Source organism: Pseudophryne corroboree, chromosome 2 (genome assembly GCF_028390025.1).
Source record: "Pseudophryne corroboree isolate aPseCor3 chromosome 2, aPseCor3.hap2, whole genome shotgun sequence".
NCBI classification, from domain to species: Eukaryota; Metazoa; Chordata; class Amphibia; order Anura; family Myobatrachidae; genus Pseudophryne; species Pseudophryne corroboree.
The window spans coordinates 838,954,838-838,967,977 of record NC_086445.1 but is presented as its reverse complement, the minus strand read 5'-3'; the positions used below and the strand labels follow the sequence as shown (position 1 = coordinate 838,967,977).

Sequence of the window (13,140 nt, the reverse complement as noted above, 5' to 3'; positions counted from 1 at the left end):
TCATAATAAACGGAAAACCAACCACACAGGATATCTGTGGAGCTATCTCTGAAGGTGTTTTTGAAATTAAAAGACTATACCAATATAAACAAACTATAAGATATATAGAAAAAGGGATAATAAAGCCCCATACACACTAGACAAGATTTTAAAAGATCTCGCTCAGAATGGCTGATCTGAGCGAGATCTTCCACAATCTCGTCCAGTGTGTGCATGCGCATCGTTAACGACCCCCTCCCTCATCCGAACATGTACGGACAAGGGAGGTCCTCGTTAACGACAGCCATACTGCACATGCAGCATGGCCGTCATTCCCCCCGCCATTGCTGCCAGTCCCGGCCGCATCGGCAAGTGTGTATGCACTTGCCGATGCCGGCCCCCCTGCAGGGATCCCGCGCCGCCAATATCGGCGGCGGGGATCGGGTGGTGTGTAGGGCTCTTAAACCGCATCTAGTGTATCAACCTATAATAGACTGCATTTCTAACACAAAACGATTGAACCATATGGACTTATTCTAGTATTGTTACATGTTGTGTGACTGTATACCGGTATTAGGAAACATTGTTGCAGTTACTGGTTTTTGAATTTCTAACGATGCTGAAAATTTTAAATAAATCCTTTACATCTAAAAAGTCATAAAATATTGTGTATGATATTATATTTTATTTTAGTTTGTGAGATCTGGGAGTAATTACACACGCATACATACATATACTACATACATATATTACATACATATATATTTATATATATATATAGCACAACTCTATGGGCAGCACTCCAAGGATTTGAAAAGAAAACATACAGCTCACCAAGCTTGTTAGATCAACGTTTCAGGTGCCTTTATTTGCACCTTTCGTCATCCTGAGAGGGGGCAACTATGACAAACTCTTGAGTAAAAAAGATCACACTCAAAACCTCGCATCCAAAAGGCTTGAATGTCTTGAAATCCAGTCTATACTTTGACAACAGGGCAAAACCCAATATCTCCCAAAATAATAACCCTTCCCTTTCCTTTTCCTTTTTTATATACCCATGAGCTAGATACAAACCAGATGCCATATTTATCAAGGCACTGGTCTTATCAGTGAATTCACACTTAATCAGTGCATATTCAATTAAATGGACTCCAATTCTCAACACCCAAAGAGTCATTAATTACATAACTTTCAATGTATTCTTTTGCATTATCATGTTGTCCCCTTTTTTTTAAAACTTTAATACACCCATAAACTAGATACAAATCACAAGCCATATCCAGTGCCGTCACTTAGCCATTTGACACCCGCTAAAATGGGTGTGGCTCTGTGTGGTGGGGACATGTCTGCTATAAGGGCATGGTTTTGTGGGACACGATGGGTGGTTATGCTTCCCTACCTCTGTTTCATTCACTGGCGGGAAGGGGATGGGGGGGGGGGGGGTTCAGGGAAGTGCGGGCTACCCATGTAGAATTCCTTGTCTGCAGTACCGGCTTATACATGGTGACAGGAGCTGAGTGCTGCACTTAATGTTACATCACTGAGCAGGAACCAGTACTTTGGTGCCATCCCTCAGCGGGTGACACCCGGGAGCACCCGCACCCCCATTGTGACGCCACTGGCCATACCTGTCACCAGTATCATCAGTGCATATATACTTAAGTTATCAGTACATACAGTATACACCTAACTGCACACTAATTCACCAAACCCATAGAGTCATTAATTATATCCCAATTTTAATGTCTTCTATTGTGTCAGCATGTTGTTCTCTTTTTTCTTCCAATCCCTCCTCTCCAGACAATGGAGCGCTGTCGTGGAATGACAGCACTGTCAACCAATCAGAGGATAACACCTCCACCATACACCCCCTCCCTTCTAAAAGTGTGAACAACCGGGATCACTACTCCTACTTTAGGAAACCATTTTGACACAACCAACATTCGCCGTGTCGGCCTAAACATGTTGGTACACAGCACCCAATTTGACTTTCAACTACTTCCTCCCTGCAAGCCGACGAATATCACACCTGAACACAGCACCTGAGCTGGATGTAACAGATACATCATGCTGTTAAACACCGGCTACAAACTAAAACACCTGCAGCCTATTTTTTTGCATTTCTTAATCCCCCCCTACCCTTTTAAACCACCCATTTTATTTACATTGTTTTTTCATGTACGTATTGTTGTGTATTGGTTATACTGACCTAATCGCACCCACTCTCATTCCTATTCACTGACACTTAACCTGAGGCATTGGTCAATCATCTTTTATATTGTATTGTATTGTATTGTATTTCTTTGTGCCACTTTTAATCTCTGGTTTATTAGTAGAAAGCCGAATGCAGGGTAAAAACAGAAACATAGAATTTGACGGTAGATAAGAACCACTTTGCCCATCTAGTTTGCCCCATTTTAACCATATTTTTACCTCAACTCTTATTTGATCCATATTTCTTTGTAAGGATATCCTTATGTCTATCCTATGCATGTTTAAATTGCTCCACTGTCTTAGTATCTACCACCTCTGATGGGAGGCTATTCCCCTTTTCCACTGGGTCATTCCATGAAAACAGGGACATGTAACGTTTGTTACCAGTTTTCAATCCTCTCTCAAAGCATCTAACAATGACAAGATGCAAAGCTTTGCATCAAAATTAAAGGATATCCTGTACCACACAAACAACATTTACTTTGCACAAAATATTCAAAACACATGCTCAAATATATTTCACATGATCTGTTTAGTCAAAATGTAACGTTTGTTACCATTGAATGACCCCACTACCCTTTCTGTCAAGTAATTTTGCCTCAAATTTCCCCTGAACCTACCTCCCTCCAGTGTCAGTGCATGTCCTTGTGTCCTATTACTTCTCCTCATTTGAAGAATGTTTCCCTCCTGCACTTTGTTAGAACTTTTGATATATTTGAAAGTTTCTATCATGTCACCTCTTTCCCTTCTCTGCTCCAAACTATACATACTGAGATTTTTTATTCTTTCTGGGTAAGTTTTGTGATGTAGGCCATGCACCATTTTAGTTGCCCTTTTTTATATAGTTTCTAATGTATTAATATCCTTCTGAAGATATGGCCTTCAGAAATGAACAAAGTATTCTAGATGAGGCCATTCCAAAGACCTATACAGTCACTTCTTTCTGCTCTCACTATGCAACCAAGCATCTAAATAGCCTTCCTCATTGCTTTGTTACAATGTTTACTTGCCTTTAAGTCACCTGAAATAGTGACTCCTAGACCCCTTTCCTCCTCAGTAGTTTCCAGTATATGCCATTAATACTATATTTAGCCTTTGGATTTTTGAAACCCAAGTGCATGATCCTGTATTTTTTGGTAACACAGGGTTAATGCTAGCAGGGGTATAGCCAGTCGCAGAGTTCTCTCTAGGCAGGTGAGGCCTATGGGTGCCAACTGCTGGGAGGCGGCACCGCAAACAGGTCCCTCCACCGAATCAGATCGGGAAGCATAAGCAAGAAAGTCGGCTGCCGAGGCGTCCCGTCTGCCAAAATACTGTCTGCCAGCATCCCGCCTGCCGGAATACCAGCAGCGAGTTCCCTCGTGGGCTTGCTGCGCATGCCACGCCTTGGGCCTGGTGGCTTCCCCACAGGTTGTATTCCCACTCGGTTTGTGATGTGGATCCACCAACCGAGTGGGAATACCGGGGAGCAGGTGTCGGGCTTACATCCATCGGTAAAATGCTGGTTGCCGGAATTACGGCGTCGGCCTCCTGAACACCAGGATCCCGACAGCCGGCATTTTAACTGCATCCCCTCATTTCATTCTGTCACATTACAGGGCTGCCCCCAGTTCATATTATGGCACACTATAGTGTCTCCACTTCCTATTGTGCCACATTACAGTGTCCCAGTTCATATTATAAAAAAAATTAGAGTGCCCTCCAGTTCAATTTATACCGCATTAAAAATGAACAGGTCCAGGGGCATACCTAGATTTATTGCAAGCCCCAAAGCAAAAGTTTGTAAGGGCCCCTAGTAAATACCCAATGGTGAAACATGTATATAACACATGTAACTTTGACAGGGAAGGTGTGCCTCTCTCAGCTCTGGACCCCATAGCAGCTGCACTGTACCTATTGTAGCTACCTCCCTTAAATGCAGGCATGCACATATAACAGCAGAACAGATCCAGCCAGGAGCTTCAGGGTGAATGCTGGTGGTGTGCGTAGATGTAGTGTTCACGCTAGGTGCAGAGAGACGATCAGTAAGGAGAACATATTTAAATTTTGAAGGCCTAAATTGTAGACAAAGTATCGCTTCTGCTACTGTAGCTGTAGTGATACCATCATGTCTAAAACTTTGCCCTTCAAAATTTTCAAAAATGTCCTCCTCACTGATCAGCACCCTGCACCTAGAGTGAACACTAAGGGATCTATTCAATTTGTGCCGGTTATTCCGACAGTCTGGAAAAAACGGCACTTTTTATAGAGAGAAATAGGTTGAATTTGCATTCGACCTATTCAATGACAGGGCCATTTTTCCGACTGTCGGAAAAAATGTACACTGTCGAAAAGTACGTGTATCAGCGAATTCACCGCCGATACACTACTTTGTCGAATTTGCGGACGTTTGACAGGTTTTTGGCACGTTTTCAACAATGCCAATTTGACTTTAAAAAAATTTGGATTGGCAGATCGACAATGGGACCAAAATAGTTGAAAAAGCTTGCAAATTGAATACTGACCTGTCGGAGAGGATCCAACAGGCATTGATTAGACCCCTAAGGTGGAGTAGCACACACCTACAGTATATCTACATACATTAATGGCAATGGAACTTTAACAGTACTTATTGATTCTGCAGCTGAAAACAAGTGATAATGACAGTCATAAAACATGTGAATGTCAGCTCTTCATCCAAGTGGATAGCACTTCAGATGAAGAGCTGGTTAATATGGTTATGTAACGAATACTGCAATAAAAGATGGTGATTTCTAAGTGTCTGCAAAGAAAAGACAATAGACTGTAAATAAGAGACTGTCAATGAATATTTAGCAAGTATTTACCTAGCAAAGATGAGGTAAAGCTGCATCATTATACCTGCTGTATCTGCATTACACCTGTTCTACTGTAACCTAACCTTCAGGTGCTGGGACATGTGCTTTCTAGATACCAGATCCTGAGGTGCTTGATGAAAGGTTTGTAGATTTCCTTTATTTTCAGCTTTGAAGCGTTGGGCCATTTAAAAATGTATATTGTGCTTTGCTATATATGCGCCCCTTACATGCTAAACAAAAATAGGTTACGGTCCTAAGCTGTGAACAGGCCTGAGCATCTTAGACTATCTTCCACAAGCTAAATAAATTCAGTAAAATATTCCAGTTACACTTTAGACAACAACAAAATCTTCTATGTTTAATGTTTTAAAAAAAAAACAAGAAGCAAATATCATTACAAGGCAACTGTAGTTTGTATAAAGCTGCTGGCTACCTTTTTATAGGACTGCATAGAATGATCTGCTTCAGTCAGTGTGCGTACTATAAATTATACATGAAAAGGAAGGGATAAAACAGAAAGATAACATAATGAAGACTCGAAGTATCTAAAGGAAAGACTAGACTGTACTGTACTTCTAATAGGAACAATCAAATAATTCAAGATCGCATAAAGTACTGTCTGTTATTACCCAGTTTGTCTTATCATTGTTGTTTCCAATTGTAAAGCGCAACAGAATATGCTGTGCTATATAAGAAACTGTAAATAACAAATAAATAATGAAGAACTTTATATAACTTGCTATATCAAAAACTCAGAGGCGTATTTATCCAAGGCCCTAAACTGAGAAATGGGAGTTCTCAAAGTATTTGTGGCTTCTGCCACTATCACGTCAGTGAGACTACCTGAAATAGTGATGACCTCCCTGACTCCCTGAAAAGTCTAGCAATCTCCCAGAGGCCAGACTGGGAGGGCATAACCTCAATGGTGGAGCTAGCCAGTGGTGGACCTAGGTGCAAAAATAATTTTCTTTATACGCTAAGGAGCTGATTCAAATGTGTTTTTTTCCCGCGACCGCCACTAGAGGGCGCCCAGCAGCAGCAATTAAATTGTTCTGCCGTTTGGGCGCCCAGGGGCCGCAGAGGACTCATTTTCTCTCACAGCCTCCTGAAGTGCAAGAAAAAATGGTGTATAAACTGGGCACTTTGGATGCCCAAAGCAAGGACTTTATACAAGTTTAGCACATTCTGCATGGGCATCCAAACACAATTGAATTGTGACAGTTGTTTGGGCGTCTAAAAAGTCCCGTTAAGATGGGAGTTTTAGACGCCCAAAACAATTGAATTGGCCCTAATATGCTATATGCATTTACAGTATCCAATTTGTGTATACTTTACTACCAGCCATATGCTCAAGCAAATGTCCACAGAACCTGTAACCTGCTAACACAAATGCATAAACCCAGAGCAGTAACTAGACATTTTATTGCCCCCTCCTCCCCTTTTAATTGAATTGGGACAGCGTGGCCACACAATAGTACTCCCAATTTAAATTACAGCACACAGTTAGACAACCTTATTCACATTACACCACACAATAGTGTCCTTATTCACATTATGCCACACAATAGTGCCTTTATTCACATTACGCCACACTATAGCGCCCTTATTCAAGTGACACCACACAGTAATGCCCCTTGTTCACGTTACACTACACAGTAACAACTCTAATTCACATTACACCACAGTAGCGCCCCTTGTTCACCTTATGCCACACAGTAGCACACCTTGTTCATGTTACACCACATAGTAGCACCCCTTATTCAATACCATACAGTAGCACCCCTTATTCACATTACACCACACCATAGTGCCCCTTCAGCCTTACTTAGGGTTATTAGCAAACCAAAAAAGTTAGCAATTGGGCAAAACCATGTTGCACTGCAGGTGGGGCAGATGTAACATGTGCAGAGAGAGTTAGATTTGGGTGGGGTGTGTTCAAACTGAAATCTAAATTGTAGTGTAAAGATTAAGCAGCCATCATTTACCATGGACAGAAACAACCCGCTCAAATCTAAATCTCTCTGCACCTGTTACATCTGCCCCAACATGGTTTTGCCCAATTGCTAACTTTTTTGGTGTGTTAACAAACCTGAATAACCCACTTTATTCACCTAACGCAACACAGTAGCGCCCCTTATTCACATTACCCCTTATACACATTTGTCCCCTACTGACAGTAAAAAAAAGCCACTAGATTGGCAGCTAGAATTGGCTTAGGCAGAAGAGGGAAGGGAGTGGAAATAGAATTCAACTATAAAAGTAAAAAACAAAATTTTTGTTAATTGTTGAGTTTTAATATCCCCCTCCCGCCTCTGCTTAAGCCTGATCTAGCATCACTGCAGGACTAATGTTTTTATTGGTAGGTTTTTGTAGTTGAACTCTAAATGTACTGCCCCCCACCACCAACCCCTCCGTCCCTCCATGGCAACGTCTTACAGTATTTGCCTATATATTCCATAGGGAGCAGCCTCACTCTGCCTGGTTTGCCACTGTGTCTGTTGTGCTGTGCTCCCACCACATAACAGTTTCTCAGCACTGCAACATCTCTCCCTACATGCTGTGCTTGAGCTGGAAGGAGAGGCTGATAGCTGAGAAGGAGCCGGGTGCACCGCTAGTAAAAACACTGCAGCGGACGCCCAGAAAATAGATGTTGCAGCAGCTGGCTCCTCCCCCAGGGTGACCTGCGTTCTGTGCAGAAGCACTGGCCACATCTAGTGAGGGCCCTGCATAGAGCCTAATATCATCCACAACATAATACCACACTGACCCCATTAGTCAACATGTTACACAGTTCCCACTTTCCTCCATAATGCTCATATCATGACATCGCTCCACTCACACAGAATCAGCCTTACATTTCACTGGCCCATTGTCAGCCACAATATACTGACTCCATTGCTATCAACACTGTTCTCAGTAATTTGCACAAATGATTTAACTTTTAATTAGTGATGAGCGGATTCGGTTTTACTCGGTTCTCAAAACGGCATCTTATTGGCTCACGGATGTCACGTGTTTTGGATAGCCAATAAGATTCTGTTTTGAGAACCGAGTAAAACCGAGTAAAACCGAATCCGCTCATCACTATTTTTAAGGCAGCATTATAGTGGTGTGCTGGAGCACTGTGCAGTGTTCAGGGGATGGGATGTTCATATTGCTGATGGGAATCGCTCTCCCTGTAAGTTGTATCCCTGGCATTTTGCGCACAGTGTCAGTTTCCAGAAATTGGTGGATGACGGAGGCTGTGGGAGAGGGATCGGAATAAGCCTCCATATTCTTAAAGTAGTTTACACCATCTGAAGATGATGTAAAATAACATGGCCGAACTCTGTAAAGCTTTGCTTTTCAGAGTTTTGAACATAGGGGTCAGATCATAGTCCCAAGTAAGAACAATCTGCAGTGCTATTTGGCCTTTGATAGATAGATTACTATGAAACATCCTGCAGTAGCAACTTACTACATAGCAGGAATACAAAATGATGCAGGAATTTTAGTTTCTACATAATTTTATGGGGAAAAAGGCCCTATAGTTTGAGAATGATGCTAAAAGGAATTTGCTTCTATAGCATCTACAATTCTTAGTTAATTCTGTTGTTAATTTACAGTTACTTGAACATGGGCCAAGAGTGTTTCTAATAGATACAACATCAAGGGAGAAAAGAAGAAGAGGAGACGCACACCAAAAAATCCATACACGCAACAATACTTGAGAAATTATAATGAACGTTCCACCATGAACACACAAAAATGCATTGATATATTTTCTCGCTGCTGATAAATAACAGTTTGTACAGTATACACATCCAAATATTATATTAACTACAAAGTCCTAAAGTATTCCAACACCATGGACAGTAGAAATGCATGGACATATTATCTGTAAGTACTAAAAGAAAAAAAGAAAAGCAACATGGGGTGATTTGTCTACACCATTAAATAGCAGTGATCATTAACTTTACATCAAAAAAATGACTTAGCGCAAACCATGCTAGAAAAAAGTGCCCTACAATATAAAGGAACAACCACAACCCTTCACTGCTGAAATAGGCACTTACAGTAGGGCTCAAACGCTAAGTGGGGCCACACCTACAGTCGCCTGTTTGCCGAGAACATAGTTGACGTAGGGGGTTATTCAGAGTTGTTAGCAAACCAAAAAAGTTAGCAAATGGGCAAACCATGTGCACTGCAGATGGGGCAGATGTAACATGTGCAGAGAGATGGTCTTATGAAACTGCAACCTGACAATATTTTGCTCTGTGGAGTTCCCTTCAGCTGGCAGTTGCTCTCCAGTTCTGAATTGCACTTGAAATTAATGTACAGTTAGGATATCACCATCCTGGTATTCTCGCTTCTATCTACTGCAGATTTCACACATATTGTGAGGTTTCTATTATGCTGGGCATCCCAGGATAGCTTCACTTTAGGCACTATTGCTTGTGAACTATCACCAAGCCGAGTTCTCTTACTCACTGAGGCTGCTGCCTCATCAACCATTTTCATTTGTGAAAGACTCCTCATGTGAATCCAACACTGCACATGCGCACATTGTCACATTCGGGTCCTGGACGGAGGATCCGGGAGAGGGATTGTAAAATCCCTCTCCTGCGAGAATGCCTCCATAGCCATAAAGCAGTTTACGTCATCTATGAATGGCATAAACCAGCGTAACCAAACTACGGGGTCTATTTACTAAGCCTTGGATGGAGATAAAGTACCAACCAATCAACTCCTAATTGCCATGTCAGAGGCTGTGCTTGACAAATGAGAGTTAGGAGCTGGTTGGCTGGTACTTTATCTCCGTCCACTTTACCGCCCAAGTCTTAGTAAATAGACCCCTAAGTCCAGAGGGGTCAGCCTGTAGTCCCCTATGATAATAATAGGGACTGCGATCTGCAGCGCTAAAGATCCTTTTTAGGATGTTAGTACATAGTGGGGATACATAAAAGTATGCAGTATAGTAACTGCTGTTTCTGTATAATTCTTTAAATGGGCTTGATGAATACTGTAGGTCATAAAGAATTCAAAGGTGATTCAATATAAATGATCATTTGTTAATTATGTTATTTTACAGCAGGACATACTTTATTGCTTATACTTACCACAGCAATATCGCAGTTAAGTTTAATTTTTGTTTGCTGAGAACATCGGTTACTCTGTATAGGATGAAAGACTGGTCTACATACATTCATGTCATTTCTGTATCTTATATTCCTAAAAAGGTTAGTGGAAGAGGCCATATTGCTCACTCATCAGCGGTTTTTATGAAAACAGTGCCACCTAGATACTCATAGCAATGAACTAAGTATACTAAATAATTCCAGACAACATTGGTCTTGAACAATATATCTAAAACCGAAGCACCCTTTCAATGTACCTATATATATATATATATATATATATATATATATATATATATATATACATACATACATACACCAAACAAAAACAGGTGGCACTCATAGACTTGTAGCTGGGTGGAAAACAAACTTCACCATATATATATATATATATATATATATATATATATATATATATATATATATATATATATATATATATATATATATACACATATATACACACATACACACATATATACAGAGATAGATAGATAGATAGATAGATAGATAGATAGATATTGTAGTAAAATATAATATAGTGTTAAAAAAAAAATAGGTGGACAATTCAGTTAAGAACGTGCAAAGAAAATATTTCCCTTTTTATAGAGCAGATTGACACAGTTAAGTCTGAGGGGAATTAGAGATTTCCCGCATTTAAAATGCATTAAACTTCAATCTCCAGCCTCAGTAGCTGTAAGTACATCAAGCCAGTTGCTGTTCTCAACATGAGAGCGTCAAGAACTGTGTTGTTTTAGTAAGGTGTAAAGAAGGGAAACACTGATTTTATGAGGATGACCCAAAAAAAGATAAACACTGTAAAAATGAAAAAAGGTACCAGCTATACAAATAAACCCAACAACTCAACCAATAGTTATGTCTTGGTCTGATGTGGCTTCTGGCCACAAACAGGTACAAGCCAATTTTCATGCACATTTTCTACAATTAAAGCCATTGTAGAATAGAATAATACAAAATAGAATACCAACAAGAAGATGATCACAAGAACCAAACATACCACCAGTATGCAATAAGCCAGCAATAAATACCGGTTTCAATAATCCTTTTTATATTCATGGTACAGTAGCTACTGCATTACATGGATAAGGCTATGAATTCAGTTATCAGATTGTCACAACACATAAGGATTTGAGAAGAAAACACCAAAACGATACACATTTGATTATTTGAAGAAACCTACTGAGGACCACCAGCAGTGGAACAGTTAATACGTTAGCCCCACACACAAATGATCAAGGGTCATTAATCAAAATTTCCTGGCAGCAAAACCCTGCACTAGATCTATCCATCCACAAGATCCCCTTGGTTTCAAAGACAGAGGTTTTCTATAATAGATCTGGCACCATTTCACTGCCCCAGTTTTGCATTTTGTACTGAAAAGCCTTTGCTAAATCCCATTAGGATTCACCAGCTCAATCAAACGTTAAAAGTGGACAAGTAGATCTGGGAAGCAATCTTTATTTCACATGAGCCTTAATTGGGCAATTGGACAATTAGTGGTGCTAACCCAGGTAATGTACGGCATAAAGAATATTATTTATTCACATACACAATATACAGACACACACCTGCTCTAAATTGCAGCCAACCTATTTCACAGACTGGGTCAGAAATTAAATCGTATGTACATCCACTTTAGAGGTGGAAGCGGTTTATAAACTCGCAGCAAATCATAACAGGCACAATCACCTCAGAAAAACCCAAGGATGGATGATGGATTGAGCTATGTAATGGCCACAAAGCCACAGGTGCAAACGGGAAGTCTTTACTGAGGTCCTGCCTTCATCAGCAACTTAAGTGATGGAGCCAGAGGTATATAATTCATGTTCCCACCTAGACCATCATCTGCTGGGGAAGTCCCCACGCTTATGTGCTCAGGTTGCTGCTTTGATCAGCACTACATAAATCAGACCCTGCTCATTCCTTCCAGCACCTGTGTGGGAGAAAGTAGGGGGTATATAATAAACCCAAACTGTGGCCACTAACAGAGCAGCAAGGATCACCCTACAGTTAATGCATTGCTACAAGAGGTCTGTGTTGTTGACAAGCCATAAACACTAAATAACACATTTCTCCATCACTAATAAAAATAAAAATGATAGGGGAGAAAAAAAAGACAAAAAGTACAATACCTTTCATCCAGTCCACTACTTGACTCGGCGACCATTTACTCACTGGTTCCATAATTAAAGCCATGTTAAACTTTGCCAGTGCTTGACTGTCCACAAATTAAAAAAAAAATATATATGTATGTAACCAAGAGCCCTGTTAATCTTCGTGCCTCCCGGGCTATGGGGCTGCTAGCAGTAGCAGCACAAGAGCAGCCTTTGTCTGGAGCAGACAGTTCTCAGCCTGAGTAGAAGGCAGCTGTGGATGTCAGCAGTACCGCTCAGTGCATGCTTCCATAGGCAGCAGCATCGGTTCCCAGGCTGCTGCCACTGCTGGACAGATCACTCCTCTCCACACACTGATCAGAGCGTTGCTGCTCCACACCAGTCACTCAGCCCCACCAGTGCTTTCCCTTCTGTCAGCTTTCTCCCACCACCTAGCATCCCTCCCCTCCCAACATGACATCATCCCTCCACTCCCAGTCACAAACACTAAAGATTCCAACACCAAAAAAATGTATATTTATATAAAGAAACCTTTTCCTTTTATTTTCTTCTGACTGGGAATAGCTGCCTGGATAGCAATACAATTCTATACGCTCACTGGTGGAAAGTCCATGTTATAAATAATAGCACATAACAGTTATAAATGTACTTACTGTATTTTAATTTTTGTAGAGGGCATAACAAAACTATTAACAGAATAAATAAACAAAATAAATAACAAATAAAAAAGCCTAATATTCTTATGTACGCATAGACTTCCTTATTTATTTATTTATTAGAAATATTATACATGTCTTATTTTGAGGATACTTGTTCATTAGTGAAGTTTTTGTCTCTGTACAATATAAAATGTAAGCTCTTGCATGATTGGAATAGTTA

General features: G+C 40.6%; 1 protein-coding gene across 5 annotated transcripts in view; it reads right to left on the bottom strand.

Moving 5' to 3' along the window:
• The window catches only part of CNKSR2 (connector enhancer of kinase suppressor of Ras 2), an 805,595-nt gene extending 792,905 nt beyond the window's left edge, over positions 1–12,690 (bottom strand). For all 5 annotated transcript variants that reach the window (XM_063955759.1, XM_063955760.1, XM_063955761.1 and 2 more), the window contains exon 1: positions 12,280–12,690. In XM_063955759.1, the coding sequence (XP_063811829.1) occupies positions 12,280–12,343 (64 nt within the window). In that variant the 5' untranslated portion in view covers positions 12,344–12,690. The remainder of the gene's footprint in view (positions 1–12,279) is intronic.
• Positions 12,691–13,140: the final 450 nt, after the last annotated feature.